The following is a 22399-nucleotide window of genomic DNA, read 5'->3' as shown; positions in this document are numbered from 1 at the left end:
ACTATCATATGTGCTGTGGAATGTTTTGGAATTGATAATTAGGTTGGGTTACTGAAAAGGGTTGTTGTGTCTGTAGATGAATATATGTGGGACATTCTTAGCTAAAGATACTCTGAATACAAGTCAAGAGAGAAATTGTCATTTTTTAATAGGATTAATTTTAATATAATAGTATCGTAAGCTAACCTTGTAACAGGTTAGCCACAATATTCCTAACTTTGACAACAGATTTATTCTTTATTTACAGATATGGAAAATTGTCTAAAATGTCCCATCTATGAATGGCCAAATTATGAGAAAACCATGTGTATTGAGAAGCAAACTGAGTTCCTCTCATATGAAGGTGATTCCCTAACTCTGGTCTTTATTGTCCTCTCTGTTGTGTCTCTTTTATTAGTGACAGTTATAATAGGAATGTTTATTTCATTCCGAGACACTCCCTTAGTGAAGGCCAACAATCGCAATCTGAGCTTTATTCTCCTTTTCTCCATCAATCTGAGCATCCTCTCTGTGTTTTTGTTCCTTGGTCGCCCATCTGATATAACCTGCATCCTCCGACAAACCTCTTTTGGGATCAGTTTCTCCATAGCTATATCTTCTGTCCTGGCAAAAACAATTATGGTTTGTATTGCTTTCAAAGCCTCCAAGCCTAATAGTCCTTGGAGAAAATGGCTGGGAGTCAAAATCACATATTTTATAGTCATTATTTGTTCATTCATTCAGTTTCTAATTAGTACTATCTGGCTGATCATTTCTCCTCCATTCATGGAGCTCAACATTCTGTCTGAACCTGGAAAAATCATCATTCAGTGCAATGAGGGCTCTGTCATTGCCTTCTATATTGTCCTCTCCTACATGGGATTGTTGGCATCTGTGAGTTTCATTGTAGCTTTCTTGGCTCGGACATTACCGGACAGTTTTAATGAGGCCAAGTACATCACTTTCAGCATGTTGCTCTTCTGCAGTGTTTGGATCACAATGATCCCGGCCTATCTGAGCACCAAAGGCAAATACATGGTGGCAGTGGAAATATTTGCCATTATCTCTTCAAGCTGTGGCCTTCTCTTCTGTATATTTCTACCCAAATGTTACATTATTATATTTAAGCCAAATAGGAATACAAAGCAATATTTACTGGGGAATAATAAATAGAGGAATGTATCAGCAAATGTGACTTATTTGATGCCATTTTATATGTAATAATCTATAATGTTTAGGGTCTCCATTTGCTGATCTTTTTCAATGCAAAGTAGGATAGTCTCACATACTCTTGAATATAGCTAAAAAATTATTTATAATTTGATTTATATAAATTATTATAATTCGATTTATATAATTATTTAGAATGGGTCGAATTCGTCCCATTTCGAAACACGAAAGCTGATGTCCGCATCAATTGACGCTAGTGTAAATTTTCACGCCAGTGTTAAAGTCAATGGGTGTCCAATAATGTTGATGCGTGACTGTTTTAACACGAGGGACTTTTCCAGTGCACGTCCAAATATTTTTGATGTGAAAATGTGATGGCAAAATGTGGAAATTCGCCACAAAATTGCGCCTGGTGAATTTATTCGCCCATCACTAGTGAGTGATCCGTTGGGTACAAGTGTATGTACCTATTAATGCAGCCTGCTAAAGGAACTCAGGAATTATCACCATATGAGGATGGCTAATTATAGGAGGAAGAGGAGGATGGGTCAAGCAGGCAGAAGGAATTAAGGATGCACCGAATCCACTATTTTGGATTCGGCCGAAACCCCGAATCCTTTGCGAAAGATATGCAAATTAGTGGTGGGAAGAACAAAACATTTTTTACTTCCTTGTTTTGTGACAAAAAGTCACATGATTTCCCTCCCCACCCCTAATTTGCATATGCAAATTTGGATTTGGATTCGGTTCGGCCAGGCAGAGGAATTCGGCCGAATCTGAATCCTGCTGAAAAAGTCCGAATGCTGGTTTCGGTGCATCCCTAAAAAAAATGCTTATGGATGGATTCTAATGAAGGCTTGGCTGTGACTGGTTGTTATGCTAGCAAAGATGTAAAGGAACAGAGTAATACTGCCAAGAGCCTGTATTATGTCTTAAATGTTACACATACCGTATATACTCGAGTATAAGCCGAGGTACCTAATTTTACCTCCAAAAACTGGGAAAGCTTATTGACTCGAGTATAAGCCTAGGGTGAGAAATGCAGCAGCTTCTGGTAAATTTCAATCAAAAAATTGAGGGTTTCTGCTCCCATTGGAGGTGCTGGCGTCTCGTTTTTGGATGCCGGCCACTATTCTTGGACGCCGGCGACTATTCTTAGGCGCCGGCGACTATTCTTAGGTGTCGGCGACTATTCTTAGGTGCCGGCGACCGTTTTTGCTCTTGACCCGAGTATAAGCCGAGGTAGAGTTTTTCAGCATATTTTGGGGGCTGAAAAACTCGGCTTATACTCGAGTATATACGGCACCACTAGGGCATTTTCTAGTAAAAAAAAAGGCCCGTAAAGGACTACTTTATACTGAAGCTCTAAAGCTTAATAGTTATCATGTAATTTTGAAAAAGAAACTGAAAGCTAACACTTTGCATCATTTTATTTCACACAAGTCTTGCCAGGAGTATTCTAAACAGTTTGGCAATGATATTGGGATTGTCCAACTATACGATAGGTAGAGACCCTTAAATGAACCTTGTAAATTCAGAATGGTTAATACTGGTACTGCAACCACAACACAGTTTGAAATGTGTATAATCTGAGAATTTAAAATGGGAAAACATGTCTTTTTTACTCCAATCTACCAAATTGCAATTCCATACAAAAATGTGTGGTTTTTGATACATTTCTGTAAATAAACAAAATAATTGCATTGAAAGCATCTTATCTGAAAAGATGAAACACGTGAATAGGAATACAGGTGTGGGATCTGTTATCCCGTTATCCAGAAAGTTCTGAATTATGGAAAGACCATCTCCCATATACTCAATTATAATAATATAATAAATAAATAACATTTTTCCTTTTTTTCTATGATAATAATATGATAACAGTAGGGATTAGCAAATTTCTTCACCGAGCTTTGCTGAAAAAATGACACCCATAGACTTCAATCGGAGAAGAAAAAACATTTGCAGCATGACAAAAAAAATTATCGCCCCTATACTTTAATGCATTTAGGTGAATTTTTACAGACGGTGAATTTTTGTTGAAACAAAACTGGTCAAATTCGCCCATCTCTATGAAACAGTACTTTGTACTTGATCCCAACTGTGATATAATTAATCCTTATTGAAATCAAAACCATCTTATTGGTTTTATTTAATTTTTCAATGATTTTCTAGTAGTCTTAAGGTGTGAAGATCCAAATTGCGGATAGACCAGAAAACCCCAGGTCCTGAGCATTCTGTATAATAGGTCCCATACCTGTATAGGGAATCTTGAGATTCATTTAGGAGGTCCTTTACTAAAACTCAAATTAATGTAATTTTTTATGAAAACATAGTCAACCAAACTCCCTTACACAAAATGAACTCATTTATCAAGAATTTTTATCGAAAAACTTGGAACAAAAAATTCTCGACTTTATCAAATTGTTGTCTCAAAAACATGTATTTATCAGACAAAAATCAGCCTGGTTCACTATGTCAAGAAACATCTTCAGGGACATCTGCCATTGACTTCTATATAACCTCAACAGGCTTGAGTTGGAGTATTTTTGGATTTGGATTTTTAGCAGCTTTGGAGTATAATAAAAAAAAAAATGAGTTTTCCTCTTTACAAACTTGACCAGAAAAATGTGAAGTTTAATAAATTGGCCCCTAAATGTCGAATATTCATTCGATAATTAAACCATATGGCATGTATCACTGATACAGATCATGGAGGAATAACCCAAATAAGTGAGTTTCTGCTAGGATTACAAAGGTAAGTATATTACACATTATGGGGCAGATTTATTAAAGGTCAGGTTTTAGAGGTTTTTTTTATATATACCTCAAACTGAATTGCTCAAATTAATCGAGTTTTCAAGCAAAACCCACCCTGAACATCCTAAAGGCTATTAACATCTTCAAATGGTTCAAGGGACCTCTGTCATTGACTTCTACGTGATCTATTTGCAACAAACTCATTGCAGTTCATTACCACTTTATATCCAAATCTCTTAACCTTCTGGCTGTCTCTGAAACACGGCTCACACCTACTGACACTGCTTAACCTGCTGCCCTCTCCTATGGAGACTTCTTATTTTGTCAAAGGCCTAGACCATGAGGTTGGAATTCTTCTCTCCCTAAATATAGATTTCAAATTCTAAACAAACCAACTTTCATTCCTTCAATTATTTTGACGTGAAATGGTGGATGTCTCTCATGCCATCCTTTTAACCTCTCTAGCTCTCCCTTTCCACTAAATGACTATCACTTACTTTCAGATAGAAATCTTACCACATTTGACCTACAATACTATCAACAGTAGTAGCACATCAGATCTCTCATATTAACAAACTCTCCTGTCCAAATATGGCAGCTTCTGTCTTCAGTGATGCACTCTTATTAACTTTGGACACATTTCCTTCTTCCACCATCCATTTTAGTAGTCCAGCTAAATTCCAACCCTGGCACATTAGCTTAATTCAGTTCCTCAGAAGATGTAGCAGATTAGCTGAACCGTCTAGTGAAAAAATTGTCATCAAGTTTTGCCACGAATATAATGAACATAGACTCCAATGGGCGAAAAAATTTGTCGACTGGCAAAATAAATTTGTCTTGCTTCAAAAACAAAAACAAAAACTGTTGTCTTCCATATACATTTTGCAAATTATTGGCAAAGTGAAATGGGTGAGACTGGCCCATCAATATGAGTCAAACTAACCCTGACTTCATCCACTTCAAGTTCATGCTCTTCTGCTACAATGAAGCTCTCCTAATAACTAAACAGCTGTATCTCTCTTCTTTAAACCACAACAGTTTGCCACATTTAACTCTCTACTGTGCTCCACCACACCCTCCATCAATTACTGTAACTACCCAAGACCTTGCTCATTTCAAAGGAAAAAATGACCTAATTAGACAGACAATATCAAATTAACTTGCAAAACAGTAATTTCTACTTTATCCTCTTTTACCCATGCATCAATCACTGAATGTAGTAAACTTCTAGACTGCTCAAATCCCACAACCTGCACCATTGACCCCATACTTCTCACCTACTTTACCCAGTTTCTGATACACTCAGCCCAGCACTTACCCACCTATTTAACCTTTCACTTTCTAAAGGTAGATTTCCATCATCATACAACCAAGCACCAATCACTACTGTTCTCAAAAATATTCCATTGATCCCAGCTCTTTCACCAAATATCATCCAGTTTCCCTTCTTCCATTTGCATCAATAATGCTAAAAAAAAGGCTTGTTTACAACTGCATGTCAAACATCTCACTCACAACTCCCTCATAGACCCCCTGCATTCTGGATTCCACCCAATACACTCAACAGAAAATACACTCACCACAGTAACCAATACTCTTCTCATGGCAAAGTCTAAAGGTCTCTATTCTATTCATCTCAATGCAACTTATGACATAGTTGACCTTCCACTACTCCTTGATATTCTGTACTTAGCTGGCATTCGTGACACCGCTCCTTTGTGGTATAAATGTTATCTTTTTGATCATGCCTTTTAAGTTTCTTTTTCTAACTCTAGCTCCACTACATTCTCTCTCTCTCTACATACAATGCTGTTCTAATATATTTACCCTGGTGGTTTCAGAACACTTTCAAACATCAATTTATGAACTCTCACAAGTAACACCTGTTTCTAGGAGTTGCATGAAACCTTGGTAATCCTATCAAAGCAACCCCACAGAATAACATCTCTGTTAATTTCAGATGTCACCTTTATGAAGAGCTACAATGTGCCATTGTGATTGGATTAGTGGAAGAGTTTAAATGCCAAGAACGTCCAACACCAGTCAGTTGAACTGAAGAAGCTGCTTGGATGGGTAGTGAAATGTCTTCAATCATTACTCAGCATGTCAAATTGTTTTAGAATTACATATATTAGAAATCTCTAGGAAAAGTTTATTCAACCACACTTATGCTGATGACAACACTTCTTGTCCCCTCCCAATTTCACTCCTTCAGTCATTTCCCAAGTTACAGACTTCCTTTTGCCTTCTCCACCTGCATGTCATGACTCCACCATTCCTATGGGATGTTTAGATGTACGGTAATCAAATGGTGAACTCTAACTTGCTCTCACTGATGAAAACATTTCTAAAAATGCCATAGAAATTAATATAAAGTGGGTGAGTTTTTCTGTGGGAAGCTCCAGTATCAAAATTTGCTAAATCTGCTCCATAAAACATACATCACCTCCTTCTGAAAACACCTATAAACATTGCTTATAGAGGAACTGGTTGTGAGTATCAGGATAGTGGAACCTACAGAAGACAATTAATTTCCACAAGTGCAATAATAGTGAGTCTAACCACTCACCAGAAATGCCTTTATAAACATATGTATCAAATATCTAGTCCATACAGTATATCCACCCTCATGGAAAGGCTCCAATTAAGCAAATACACATAATGTCCATTTTCTGTGACCAGTGTTCCCTCTATATGAAAGATGCAGATACTTGCCTGCATGGGGAACGGCTAGGACGTGTGTCGTGTGAGCTCCGACCTGGGGCGCAAAAATACTGCTTTTATCCTGTTGATACCCGGCGAAATTCGCAATCCCCTCAAGAGGCAAGTACCTTACCAGGGTGGCAGCTACTCCCGATGGTGCGGAGAGGTCGGAGCAAAAGCGCAGCACAAGCGAAATCCTCGAGGCGCACCATGTCGAATCAAAATGGCGCCGATCCGTCTGCACGCAGCATGACGCCTGAACATACACTGGGTGCACGGGATGCGGCTGCACAGAGGCTCGCGCAGTTTGTCAGAGACCCGCAAGCTCCACGGCCTGCTAAAGGTGAGACTGGTTGCTCACAGAGCACTGATTCCTCGCGGTTTGAAACTCCAGGGAAGGCCGCAGTGCCTGATCCTTTACCCCAGGCCTCACTGAGCCCTGAGCCTATAGAACCCACGTTAAATGAGGTTTTGTCTGCAATTACAGCTAATCACACTGTGCTCATGGGGAAGATTGATGAGCTTAAAACTGACTTTGCGATTTTGAAACATGACACCCAAAAGCTAAGAGAGAGAACGGGGGAAGCTGAGAGGAGGATCAGTGATCTGGAAGACCTTACTCACCCCATTCCAGGCCGCCTAAATGCTGCAGAATCGCATATTGCTTTATTGGAGGCTAAGGCGGATGACTTGGAGAACAGGCTCCGAAGGAATAACATCAGGATCCTGGGGCTACCTGAGAGGGCAGAAGGAGCTGCAACTGAAAGATTCATTGAACAGTGGCTTACTAGCACCTTTGGCCAATCGTCATTCTCATCGGCTTTCATAGTGGAGAGAGCTCATAGAGTTCCAGGGAAGCCACCTCCGCCAGGGGCCCCCCCGCGACCCCTAATAGCACGTTTGCTAAACTATAGGGATAGGGATGCGGCTCTGGCAGCGGCTCGACAAGCAGGGGAGATTCTGTATGAAAATCAAAGAATCTCTTTATACCCCGACTTCTCTACAGAGGTGAGAAAACAGAGAGCACGGTTTACAGAGGCAAAGCGGCTCCTGCGGCAGAAACAGCTACCATATGCCATGTTGTTCCCGGCGAGACTGAGGGTCAATCTCAGTGGTAAAGCCTATTTCTTCACCAAGCCGGAGGAGGTCATACAATGGATGGAGGAGAGACCACGCGGCTCCCCACGCAGAGATTGATGAGGATTTGCATGCAGCTTGGAATATGGAGGTGCCATGCCTAGTGTATGGGCGGTTGCGATTGGCATTAAGGATCCGGCTCCCCTTTTTCTTTATTGTCCTGGGTTTGGTGGACACATTCGCTTATCCAAATTTCTACTTGGTTACATCTGTGACTTCTCGCAGGACAGGTAATGGTCTTTATATTACTGCCTAATGGGACACATTTTCAGTTTAACTATCTTGCCCCGGGTTGGAGGGCACCGGTGTGGACTGTCGGTGGGCACCTCCTGGACTGGACTCTGTGCGGGTACTAACCCCACGACAAAGTTAAGGCTTGTTTCAGTTATGGGCAGTAAACTCACTTGTACTATGTTTATGCAGTGGGTGGGGTGGGGGTGGGGAAAAGGGTTTTTGGTTATGAATGTTTTGTTGCTTGATGTCACATGTAATGGAAGGTTATGTAGGGTTCTACTGCTGTGGTTTGGCAGACAACTGCCCATGATATCGAGTAAGGTATCAGTTAGGAAACTTGAGAAACATGGCTTCGGTTAACATCTTATCGTGGAATGTGAGGGGTATGGGGGACGCCATAAAAAGAAGATTAGTCTTTGATTTTATACGTAGGCATAGACCTCAATTGATATTCTTACAGGAGACTCATTTAGTGGGCGGGAAAACGCTGTCCATGAAAAAGCCTTGGATAACTACGATGTACCACTCAGTATATTCCAGCTATTCTAGGGGGGTCTCTGTTCTGGTATGTAGATCGTGCCCCTTTGTAGCAGAAACGATTATTTCAGATAGACTTGGAAGGTTTATAATAGTGCAAGGCACTTTGTTGGGAAAGAAAATAACTCTGATTAATGTGTATGCACCCCCCCCGCTATCTGATGGTTTTTTGCAGGAACTGACCAACAAACTTCTGACCATTGCAGTGACTCCGCTACTCCTCATGGGTGACTTTAATGCGGTAGCTAATGCGGATATAGATAAACTTCACCCCCCCAGAGTGTCCTCGGCAATTTTGAATAGATGGCTGAACACTTTTCAACTGGTAGACTTATGGCGGGTGCGTAACCCGGGGGCGCGGCAGTTCACGTGTTACTCTCCTGGTTCCAATAATATGTCTAGAATTGACTTGGCGATAGGTTGCCCTGAGTTTAATAAATGGGTTCAGAAGGTAGAAATACTCACGCGAGGCATATCTGATCATTCCCCCATTCTGCTCACCATGTCGGCCTCGCAATCCCCAGCTGATCGGATTTGGAGATTGAGTCCTTACTGGGCTAAGCATGACCAGCTTCAGGAATCCATTCATACTAGCATAGAAAATTTCCTGGCACTAAACAAGGAAGAAGTCTCCCCACAAATAACATGGGATGCCTTTAAAGCTTTTATTAGGGGGGAGTTTATCAGTAATATTAAGGCGCTGTCAGATAGCTACCAAAGAGATCTGATGCAAAAATCTGCGGCGGTGCAGGAAGCTGAGATTAGATATGTGGCACACCCAACTGACCAAACTCAAAAATTATGGCAGGATAAACAAAGGGAGCTACAGTTGGCCCAGGTGGAGCTTACAAAAAAGCATATCCTTTATCAGAGGTCCAATATTTTTGAGTTTGGAGATAAAAATGGAAAATTACTGGCTCTATTGTCCAAAGAAGAGGGGGGTTCAATGGCTATACCAGCGATAAAAGTTTCCACTGGGGATATTGATTCCACTCCAGAGGGTATCAATGATCGGTTTATGAGTTATTACGCAGATCTCTATACTTCCAAGATGACGGTAACGAATGAGGAGGTAGACCAATACTTGTTTGACACGGACATACCGGAATTTGATGTAGGTACAATAGCACTGCTAGCCGAGCCAATTACTCAAGAGGAGGTGGAGGTGGCGATTGGAGCCTTCCCGGGGGGTAAAACTCCAGGCTTAGATGGCCTCCCCATTGAGTGGTATAAGCAAAATGTTAAAAAGATAGCCCCTCTGTTGGTTAATTTGTATAATGATGTTAGGGTGGGGGCACCCCTCCCAGAGTCTATGAGGGAAACGCTCATTATATTGATTCTCAAACCCGGCAAGGACCCCTTAGAATGCTCCTCGTATAGACCAATATCGCTTATTAATGTGGATGCCAAGATTCTGGCAAAGGTGCTTGGGAATAGATTGGCACCACACCTGGCCAAGGTTATTTCACCGGATCAAACGGGCTTCATGCCGGGCCGCACTACTGACATTAATATCCGCCGGCTGTTTACTAATATCTCAGTTGTACATGATACCCGGGGTGAGAGGGTGGTGGCGTCATTGGATAATGAGAAGGCGTTTGATTCGGTGGAATGGCACTATCTATGGGCCACAATGAGGAGGGTGGGTGTGCCCATAGATTACATCAAATGGGTGCAGGCACTTTACCGCTTCCCGGTGGGCAAAATTAGAACCAACACCAAAGTGTCAAAGGCCTTGGCAATTGGAAGGGGCACTAGACAAGGATGCCCCCTGTCCCCTCTTCTGTTCGCTCTTGCCATGGAGCCATTGGCCTGTCGCATTAAACTTTCGCAGGAGGTGCAGGGGTTACACCTGGGTTCGTGTAGGGAAATTATCTCCATGTATGCGGATGACACTCTCCTTTATCTTCCTAATCCGAATTATGCTCTCACTGGAGCACTGGCCATTATAAATTTACACACAAGGTATTCAGGGTTGAAGATTAACTGGTCTAAATCAGTGCTTTTCCCCATTGACCCCCTCCCGCCGAACCTACCTCAGAACGTCCATGGTCTTCAGTGGGCGGACACCTTTAAATACTTGGGCATATGGGTACATTCGGATCTCCAGAAATATGTTGAGTTGAATGTACAACCCATCCTTAAATATATACTGGAGAGAAGGGAGGCTTGGGTGCATCTTCCCCTTACCCTATTAGGTAGAATTAACTTGTTTAAGATGATAATCCTTCCAAAACTCACATATGTATTTCGACAGGCCCCGATTGGCATACACAAAGCTGTTTTTACCAAACTAAAGAGTTCGATGTTGTCCCTATTTTGGAACAACGCTCCACCCAGGTTAGCCTTGAGCACTCTGCAGCTCCCTATTACTCAGGGTGGTTTGGCGGCTCCTAACCCCTTCTGGTACTACTTGGCGTCACAATTGGTGGTGGCGAAAAGCTGGGTTACTCCTTCTCCCACTAATGCGGCGACGCTCCTGGAAGCACAAATAGTGGGGTCTTGGGAAGGTTTGAGGAATCTGCTATATAGGGGTACCTCCCTTTCTCAGACCTTGTCTCCCCTAATGTCTACCACAATTGCAGTGTGGCGCACTGTTTTGCAATTTTACCCCAAATGTCAGCCACACTGTTCGGGATTCTCCCCACTGTGGTGTAATCCCAGACTCCGGCATCTCCGCACTATCCCAGACCCGCAGCTATGGGCACGTTATGGCATTAAGTACGTCTCCGACGTTATGCCTGATGGTAACCTCAGTTCCTTTCAAGACTTGAAGCAGAAATTCTCTCTCCCTAATCCAATGCTCTTTAGGTATTTGCAACTGAGGCATGCTATAGCTATTCAGTTTCAGTCGGGCCCACCGGACACTACCCCCAGGAAAGTAGAATTAGATATTCGCTCAGAGGCTATTCGGAAACCTCTTTCATATTTTTATGCCCAATTGGTCAGGGTCGGTAGTCCCTCACTCACCAAACTGCTAGCTAGATGGCAACAGGATATCCCGGGGCTTACTTCGGAGGAATGGGAGGAGATTCTGGAATTGAGTTTGGATGGGATTATCTGCAGTAGGGATAGAATGACCCAATTGAATTACCTGCATAGAATATATCTTACTCCCTACAGGCTGAATAAAATGAACCATGCTTTGAGAGATGAATGCCCCAGATGTTCTAACTCGCCAGCAAATTTTATGCACATGATTTGGAATTGCCCGGTTATGCAGACATTTTGGGGAGAGGTCAGCCGAATCATTAGGGTAAAAACTGGTATCCCGGTGCCACTGCACCCTAAGGTGTTGATATTGAATCTGCTAGGGGAGATCTCCCACAACAGGGCGCAGAGGACGCTTTTGATCACTTTATGTATGTACGCAAAAAAAGCTATAGCTTTGAAATGGAAATCTAGAGGGGGCCCAACGGTACAGGGCTGGGAGCAACTCATTAACAATGCGCTCCCCCTGCATAAACTCACATATATGAGAAGGGGCTGTTTGGAGAAATTTAATAAAATTTGGGCACCTTGGTCGGAGGAGGATGAGAGTCTGGGCTAACTGCAGTAGATGAATGTACCTGTCTATTACACTGTTTTTGGTTTTTCTTTTATTATTTTTTTATGGAACAGTATATGGAATGAACCTGTGTATAATAACCTGTGTTGAAGGATGGCATCAAGATGGTTAATGTTTGTAATGATTGTTTCTTTGGTTAATGTGCAGGAAAATTGAGATGCAATGCTATTATACAACTTTATTTCTGTATTGCTATGATTGCACAATAAAAGAATTGTTAAAAAAAAAAAGATGCAGATACTTTAAATGAATGGGGTTTTATGTGCTACTGACTTGTGGATCCTAAACTTAACCTTAATGTTTTTTATTATATACATATGGGAGTTGGAGATTCTTGACTTACAGGTTGCCAGAGAGCTCCTTTATTCCCTGAATATCCATGAGTGTGCAGTTTACAGGGACTCCTGGACAGAAAGACAGCATCATATTTTCCTGAACAGTCTCTGTATCATTCCCCTCAGGCTTCACTGTAGGTTACCCCATTTTCCATAGCAAGCCCCCAGCCCCCCCGCCCTATTATTTGTGCTAGTAATAGAACCCTTCACCCAAGCTACTCGACCACAACCACCATAGTAGGGTGTTGAATTCAGGGCATTGAGGAAAAAATCCAACTCTATGCTGATGTCACTCTTGTGTACCTGGAGGACAGGGGACCCTCTCCATCATAAAAAACAAGGGAAAATTGTGCTCACCACTAATCTTTAAAAACATTAAGTGGGGGTGCAATGAGGTTGTGATCACAACATTTACATAGATAAATACAAGAAATACGCTGCACTCAACTCATTATTAATATATTAAGACACTGAGACTTTTGTGCCTTAAGCTACTAAAAAATGCCTTCCCCTTTAAACAAAACAGGGATTGTTTGTCCATATATTGCAATATATTTAAGATGGCCAACTACGTCAAAGTCATCCCCGATACGGCCAGTCCAATGCTCAATTTTCATCTGATTCATTAAGAATTCAATTGCTTCATTGTACATTTTATAAGAGACTACATTTTAATTGCAACTTACTTGTTGCTTTCAAAGTAAAACTCCCAAACTTGGTTGCCCTTTTATTAAACACCAGTGGGATCTATAGCTGGAAGGGGTGGGAGCAACAACAGGGGAGCTGGCCACTGCTGCTATATGAACCCTCTATATAATACCTTCTTTCTATAACCCATCAATTCAGTGTGATTTCTGGTTTTAAGGTCAGTCCTACTAAAGTGGTTCTATTCATGACCCCCCTGCTGCAGACCTACCTACCTACCTACCCTTGGACTTTACAAAATAAATTGGAAATTGCCTAGTAGTTACTCTCAAGTATTTTTTACATGCTTCTGTACGGTAATTTTCATGACGGTAATGAACACTCCAAACTTCCCTTGGGATGTAATCTTAAGTACTAAGGATCAATCTATAAACCTGATCCATTTCATGCAGGGGCAGACCTTGCAAAAGGTGGATGTGTTAATAGACTTCACCAAAAAGGCCCACAGACACCCCTTGTAGAATAACATTGTATTCCCTCACCTGGCTCATATTTCTCCACCAAGGTGCTGGTTAACTAATGGGATCACAACCATCTCAGATATGTGGCACACAACTATCCTAAAACCATGGCCACACTGAAGTCACAGCATAACAAATTCACAATGGCTGGTATACCTACAAGTTTCTAATGCCTTGCGATGGCAAAACAAACACAAACCCATCAGGTTATCTCCTTCTCAGGTACTGGAATCCTTTCAAAGTCTGACCCAGAAAGGTGCCCTTTAGGAAATATACAAAATGCTATAAAAATTTCTTGTTAAAAACAACCCTCGCAAAGGTAGGGGTACATAGGAGAGGGACCAGGCTTATTTAACTGATGATCAATGGAAAGCGGCCTTGCAAGCCCCTGCATTTGTTTTCCTTGGCTACAAAGACGGGATTTTACAACCTTACATGGTACACAGAGCATACAATGCCAGCGTTAAATTAAATAAGTTGTACTCCAGTGTGGAACCCAGATGGCTACCTTGATGCACACACTATGGCACTGCCCTAGACTACAGCAATACTGAGAAAGAATTCTATGACATTTATCTAAATTAACAGGTACTGCTCCAACAATCCAGCCTGATCTCTGCCTATTAAACATTGGAATTAAAAGTGATGTACCAGCAGTGTATAGACAGTTGGTTTCAAAGGCCATATTCCACACCAGGTGTCAAGTAACTTTGAACTGGAAAAACAGTTCCTCCATATGCAACAAAGAAAAACTTGTATTAACCAGGAAAGGCCAACTGCAAAGCAGGTGGGGAAGTTGGAAACTATGGCTAGACATAGAATTTGATTTGACCAGGATAATTAACAAGAATCCATTTCCCTAAACCCCTAAAGATCCACTCCCCCTGGTTTGATGGTTAGCTAACTGTACATTGAATGCATGTGAAGGCTGCTTTGATATTTGATAAAGTAGTATAAGGGTAACCATTGTAAAATAGTGAGGATATACAATTGTAAATTTGCTGTATTATATATGTAGCACAACCTTGAGTGTACTTTTGCTGTGTATTAAGGCGATGTGTGACCAGGCTAAAACTGCTTGTAGTGTGCCCCAGACCCCCAGTGTACCCGTGTAACTCCCTGCAACTCCCTGCAACTCCCGGTACATGGTGTGGATAAATGCAGCAGGATATTCAGCCAGACAGTTTCTTTGCAGCAAACTATAACTTGTTTATTAAACAGAGAACAGTGACAAGGTAGTAGTTCACAAGCACTTTGATTTCACAGCAATCATAGAATAGCTTCCAACAGCAATATTTCCTCCAGGGGGTACAAGGTACAGCAGACAGGCTAATATTCAATATAAATCAGAGTTACAGCAACAATAGACTTGGGGAATAGTTATCACTCTCACTGGGCACTATCCCTCTGGTTGAGCACTAAAGCATGAGTTTCTCAGCCTGGGGTCTTTTATCTTGGTACCGGACTTGGTCCTCACCTCACCCACTGTATTCAGCCTGGGGTCTTGGGTCTTGGTACCCTTTCTGGTCCTCAACTCGGCCACTGTAGTCCCTGCTCTAGTAGTTCAAATACCACGGGGTCCTAACCCCACTATTTCTCCTCGTTGGAGCCACATCTGCTCACTAGCTACCCTGTGCTGACATAGCAAGGGACATAGCTGCCTGAGTTAACTAAAGGACCCTTAGGTGTCCAAGTACTAAAGGGGAACAGCCTAAGTAATTTAACCCAAATCTCAGGGTCCCTACATATACCAGAACAATACAACTGTGCACCGTTCAGTGCATAACTGTTATAGAGAAGATGCACATTATCTTTAGCTTTAACTTTCTTGAGTCAAAAAATTCAAAGAAAAGAAAAGAAAATACATTTAATAATATGTCATAATGAGACAACTACAGAGTTTATTTGTAGGAAACAGAAAGGACAGGTATGGGGGGTAGGAATAGTTTAACTGCAGGTTCTACATAGAGCACAAGAGAAATATCACTAGGCAGAGAATATATATAAGGAGACTGATGCACAGATATATTTCCTCTATCAGAAGAGCAAGAGGTGTATCAGTACTTGAGAAGAAATGTTATGATTGTGTCTCTGTACAAAAGAAATTATAAGTGTTTTGTGGTCTTTAACCACAAGGTAGCCATCTGGGTTCCACACTGGAGTACAACTTATTTAATTTAACGCTGGCATTGTATGCTCTGTGTACCATGTAAGGTTGTAAAATCCCGTCTTTGTAGCCAAGGAAAACAAATGCAGGGGCTTGCAAGGCCGCTTTCCATTGATCATCAGTTAAATAAGCCTGGTCCCTCTCCTATGTATCCCTACCTTTGCGAGGGTTGTTTTTAACAGGACATTTTTATAGTATTTTGTATATTTCCTAAAGGGCACCTTTCTGGGTCAGACTTTGAAAGTATTCCAGTACCTGAGAAGGAGATAACCTGATGGGTTTGTGTTTGTTTTGCCATCTCAAGGCATTACTCACCATTGTGAGTTTGTTATGCTGTGACTTCTGTGTGGCAACGGTTTTAGGATAGTTGTGTGCCACATATCTGAGATGGTTGTGATCCCATTAGTTAACCAGCACCTTGGTGTAGGAATATGAGCCAGGTGAGGGAATACAATGTTATTCTACAAGGTGTGTCTGTGGGTCTATTAACACATCCACCTTTTGCAAGGTCTGCCCCTGCATGAAATGGGTCAGGTTTATAGATCGATCCTTAGTACTTAAGATTACATCCCAAGGGAAGTTTGGAGTGTTCATTACTGTCATGAAAATGACCTAACAGAAGCATGTAAAAAATACTTGAGAGTAACTGCTAGGCAATTTATTTTGTAAATTCCAAGGGTAGAACAGCAGCAACAAATCCTTCTGTACAAAACCAAAAGGCAATTCTGGGGTCCCACACAAGTCCACTATCCAAAGAAGACTCCAAGTAAATAATGGTGAAGAGTAGGGAAGTAATAGATCTGATGTGCAGTAGTACATTCCTGTGGCTTCTTTTATGCCCCTATTGGCCCAGCCTACCAGTAAATCCCTATTGTTTCCATGTAGGTGGGGAAAGTGTATTGGAGTCTGGGTGATGGGATTATTTTCCCCTGATGGCTCTGCCTATTGTTCTTTTGGTGGAATGCACATACATGTTGGAGCCACCAGGGTATCATAATTTAATCCCATTACTTTATAGAAACTCAAGTTTTTGTTTAGGAAGATATAAAATCATTAGTACTGTTCACATATCCATTACAGTTATAGACTTAGGTCATTAGATATTTCATCCCCTACATATGAAAATTCATCAACTGTTTTCATCATGCAAGTGGTTAACTGTAGGTCTGCAGCAGGGGGGCCATGAATATAACCACTTTGGTAAGACTGACCTTTAAACCAGAAATCACACTGAATTGTTGGGTTATAGAAAGAAGGTATTATATAGAGGGTTCATATAGCAGCAGTGGCCAGCTCCCCTGTTGTAGCTCCCACACCTTCCAGCTATAGATCCCACAGGTGGCTAATAAAAGGGCAACCAAGTTTTGGAGTTTTACTTTGAAAGCAGCAAGAAAGTTGCAATTAAAATGTAGTCTCTTTATAAAATGTACAATGAAGCAATTGAATTCTTAATGAATCAGATGAAAATTGAGCATTGGACTGGCCAGATATGGGATGACTATGACGCAGTTGGCCATCTTAAATATATTGCAATATATGGACAAACAATCCCTGTTTTGTTTAAAGGGGAAGGCATTTTTTAGTAGCTTAAGGCACAAAAGTCTCAATGTCTTAATATATTGATAGTGAGTTGAGTGCAGCGTATTTCTTGTATTTATCTATGTACATTTGTGGTCACAACCTCATTGCACCCCCACTTAATGTTTTTAAAAATTAGTGGTGAGCACAACTTTACCTTGTTTGTTATGATAGAGAGGATCCCCTGTCCTCCAGGTACACAAGAGTGACATCAGCATAGAGTTGGATTTTTTCCTCAATACCCTGAATTCAACACCCTACTATGGTGGTTGTGGTCAAGTTGCTTGGGTGAAGGGTTCTATTACTAGCACAAATAATAGGGGGGGGCAGGGGGCAGCCTTGCATGGTTCCCCTTGCTATAGAAAATGGGGTAACCCACAGTGAAGCCTGAGGGGAATGATACAGAAACTTTTCAGGGAAATATGATGCTGTCTTTCTGTCCAGGAGTCCCTGTAAACTGCACACTCATGGATATTCAGGGAATAAAGGAGCTCTCTGGCAACCTGTAAGTCAAGAATCTCCAACTCCCATATGTATATAATAAAAAACATTAAGGTTAAGTTTAGGATCCACAAGTCAGTAGCACATAAAACCCCATTCATTAAAAGTATCTGTATCTTTCATATAGAGGGAAAACTGGTCACAGAAAATAGGCATTATGTGTATTTGCTTAATTGGAGCCTTTCCATGACGGTGGATATACTGTATGGACTAGATATTTGATACATATGTTTATAAAGCCATTTCTGGTGAGTGGTTAGACTCACTATTATTGCACTTGTGGAAATTAATTGTCTTCTGTAGGTTCCACTATCCTGATACTCACAACCAGTTCCTCTATAAGCAATGTTTATAGGTGTTTTCAGAAGGAGGTGATGTATGTTTTATGGGGCAGATTTAGCAAATTTTGATATTAGAGCTTCCCACAGAAAAACTCACCCTCTTTATATTAATTTCTAAGGCATTTTTAGAAATGTTTTCATCAGTGAGAGCAAGTTAGAATTCACCATTTGATTACCGTACATCTAAACATCCCATAGGAATGGTGGAGCCATGACATCCAGGTGGAGAATGCAAAAAGGAAGTCTGTAACTTGGGAAATAACTGTTCTCTACGTCTTATGTCTCTTCTCACTGATAAAAAACGTCAAACGTATGATCTTTTATGAAATGATATTTTAAATTAAAAAATGAATATTCAGGTTCTACTGAACAACCAGAATATTTGAAACTCACTGAGAATATGAATAAAAAAGTTGCTAAAATCGAAAAAGGACTAATGGACATGAAAACCAATAAATTTAAGCAATATAAAAGTGATTATGAGTTAAATAAAGGTTATATTTGGTCTTGAATTGGTGACAGATATAGAAAAGTATATACACCAGATCAAAAAAGATATTATTCTCAGAAGTCCATATATAAGATCACCCAAAGACAAACATGTCAGTTTTTCAGACACTGAATATGATAGCTTTGAAGAAATGGGTACTGATGGCTGCTCCTCCTCTCCTTTGTCTTCACAGGGAAAAATAAATACATATGTCCAAGAAGTCTTTTCAGAATGAGAGATGTCCTCTGAACCTTATTATCCTGCAAAAAACATGTATGGAAAAAAGAACAAATGGAGGAACAAAATAAACTTCCTTTCAAGCGATTCAGAGAGAGGAAGATGAAAGAATGAGAACATTCAAATACCAACTGAGAGAGAGGAACAAAAGGTTTTAAACTCTAAAAGAAGCAAAAAGACAATTATCAGACCTGTCTTCCTATAAAAAGTTAAATAAAAATCCAACTGCAAAATTTAAACTAGAAATGGAGAATTTATTGTCAACTGCTTTACAGTTCAATATTATAGTTGAAACTACTTTTCTTAAGGTTGAAAATCCAAGAACAGCGATTTTTCATTATCTCCCTAAAACACATAAACCTAATAGACCACCAGTAGGTAGCCCAATTATATCTGGCATCAGTTCACTAGGAAAAAATCTATGTGAATATATAGACCATTTTCTGCAACCTCTAGTATTTAGATTACCTAGCTACCTGAAAGATAGTGGTCATGTTAGACATGCTTTAAGTACATTTCAGTGGGATGCCTCCTATAAATGGGCCTCCATAGATGTAGTGTCCTAGTATTCATGTATCCCACATAATTTGGGTTTGTTTGCAATTGAATATCATCTTAAACATTATAGTGCATACAACACCAATTTGATTTCCTTTATATTACAAGCTATTCATTTCTTACTAACACATAATTTTTTTCTTTTCTTTTCAATAATGAATATTACTTGCAATGCTGTGGCACAGCTATGGGTGCGAGGTTTGCACCATCCTATGCTAATCTCTTTTTAGGATTGTGGGAAGAAATGTATATTTTTCAAGATGAAAATCTATTTTCTGGATATATACAATACTATGTTCGCTTCATAGATGATATTCTGATTGTTTGGTTGGGCACACATAAAACTTTCAAAGAATTTCTTTTCTATCTTAATCACAATAATCTGAATTTACAGTTCATGAATGAAATAAACACTGAGAACATAAATTTTTTGGATATTACTCTTTACACTGAAAACAATGCTGTAGTTACTTGCAAGCTGTAGACGTGTCACATCTCTCTTCTTCCTTTGACTCTCTTCACTCTAATATCTCAGCCATCTCATGTCCTAATGTGGCTACCTCTGTCTACTATAGTACTCTCACCACTGCCCTAAATGAGCTTGCTCCTATAAAAACTAAACGTTCTAGACCCAAACCACTTCAACCTTGACATACTGCTCATACAAAAGCGCTCCAAAGACACTCACATGCACTTGAGCGTCGCTGGCGCATATCCCATTCAGAATCAGACTTTTGGCGCTACAAATCTGCCCTGCGCTCCTATAACACCAACCTCTTCCAAGCCAAACAAACTTACTTTACTTCACTCATTAACTCCCTTTCTAAAAAAACAGCACAACTTTTCTCCACCTTTAACACTCTCCTTTCCCCTTCTCCACCCCCTCCATGAACATCTGTCTCTGCTCAAGATATTGCTGAGCACTTCAAAAACAAAATTGACACTATCATAAGGGACATTACAGTACTCAAGCCCCCTAGACTTCCACCACCCTCCCTCCACACTCCCCAGTCTCTCCTGTGCTCCTTCACCCCTGTCATTGATAAGGAAGTCTCAAAGCTTTTGGCCTCTTCTCACCTTACCACCTGCCCGCTTGATCCAATTCCCTCAAAACGTCTCCACAATACCAATCCTTGTCTAATCAAAGCATTAACTCACCTATTTAATCTCTCGCTCTCAACTGGACTGTTTCCTTCTCACCTAAAATATGCTCTTATCACCCCCATTCTGAAAAAACCCTCTCTTGATCCCTCCAATCTTGACAACCTCTGACCTATCTCTCTGCTACCTTTCATCTCTAAACTACTTGAGCGCCTAGTCTACAACCGAATAACCTCATTCCTCTCTGACAATAACCTGCTGGACCCCCTACAATCTGGTTTTAAGCCACAACACTCCACGGAAACTGCCCTGACTAGACTAACTAATGACCTTTTAACCCCTAAAGCTAACATTCATTTCTCACTACTAATACTGCTTGATCTTTCTGTTGGAGTTCCGCAAGGCTCTCTCCTGGGACCATTACTATTCTCCCTCTAAACTTCCTCCCTCGGCAAATTAATCAACTCGTATGGTTTCCACTACCACCTCTATGCTGACGATACTCAGATCTATCTCTCATCTCCTGATCTCAACCCAGAACTCCTAACTCGCATCTCCTCCTGCCTGTCCGCTATCTCTACCTGGATGTCACAACGCTACCTTAAATTAAACCTCTCTAAAACTGAAATGGTTCTCTTTCCTCCAACTAACACCAGTAACATCCCGGTAGTATCCATCATAGTTAACAATTCCACTATCACCCCCTATCCTAGATTCTGCCCTGTCATTCACTCCTCATATCCAGTCACTTATTAAATCATGTCACTTCCACCTAAGGAACATATCCAAAATACGATCATTTATCACCCAAGATGCTGCCAAAATTCTTATTCACTCTCTCATCATATCGCGTCTAGACTACTGTAACTCTCTTTTAATTGGCCTTCCCCTCCATAGACTGTCACCTCTCCAGTCCATAATGAACACTGCTGCGAGGCTCATACACCTCAGCAACCGCTCCTCCTCTGCCTCTCCATTCGGTCAATCCCTGCACTGGCTTCCGTTACCTTTCAGAATCAAATTCAAATTAATGACACTGACTTCTAAAGCAGTTCATAACTCTGCCCCACCCTACATCGGCAAACGAGGGGGAGGAAAGGAGGCTCGCAGAGCAACCACTGGCAGGGGCTAGTGGAGTGGGGGGAGGAGAAGGGGCAGTGGAGGCTAATGAGGGAGGAAGGTTTGTGACAGTCAAGAGGGGAAGTAGGGGACAGAAGAGTAGGGGGGCTGGTCCACAGTTTGTCCAAAACAGCAAATTCGCCGTTTTGGCTGAAGATGCTGGGGAGGAAAACTCCGAACTGGCGTGTATGGAGCAGGCTGACTCTCGGAGCACCCCGGGAGGCAGTGGCTCTAATACGGGTGGTGGGGGGAGTGCAAGGAAGGAAAGGCAGGTTCTAGTTATAGGGGATTCAATTATTAGAAAGGTGGATAGGGTAATCTGTCGCAAGGCCCCTACATGCAGAACAGTCTGCTGCTTGCCTGGTGCTAGGGTTCGGCATGTGGTGGAACGAGTTGACAGATTATTGGGAGGGGCTGGGGAAGACCCAGCGGTCTTGGTACACATAGGTACCAATGACAAAGTTAGAGGAGGTGGTGAAGTCCTCAAAAATGATTTTAAAAAATTAGGTTCAAAGCTGAGGGCGAGGACTTCCAAGGTAATTTTCTCAGAGATATTACCTGAGCCACGAGCAACGCTAAGGAGACAGCGGGAGCGTAGGGAGATTAATGCGTGGCTGAAAGATTGGTGTAGGGAGGAGGGTTTTGGGTTTTTGGAGAACTGGGCTGATTTTTCAGTCGGCTACAGGCTCTTTGCTAGGGAAGGCTGCACCTCAATGAT

General features: G+C 41.2%; 1 protein-coding gene across 1 annotated transcript; it reads left to right on the top strand.

Moving 5' to 3' along the window:
• Positions 1-303: 303 nt before the first annotated feature.
• LOC121400408 (vomeronasal type-2 receptor 26-like) lies at positions 304-1152 on the top strand. Its single transcript, XM_041583411.1, has one exon. It carries the CDS (start codon positions 304-306, stop codon positions 1150-1152), a length of 849 nt encoding a protein of 282 aa, XP_041439345.1.
• The last annotated feature ends 21247 nt before the right edge of the window (positions 1153-22399 follow it).

This window comes from Xenopus laevis, chromosome 1L, assembly GCF_017654675.1.
Source record: "Xenopus laevis strain J_2021 chromosome 1L, Xenopus_laevis_v10.1, whole genome shotgun sequence".
In the NCBI taxonomy this organism is placed as follows: Eukaryota; Metazoa; Chordata; class Amphibia; order Anura; family Pipidae; genus Xenopus; species Xenopus laevis.
Note: the sequence above shows the minus strand (reverse complement) of the source record. Positions and strands in the feature narration are given on the sequence as shown.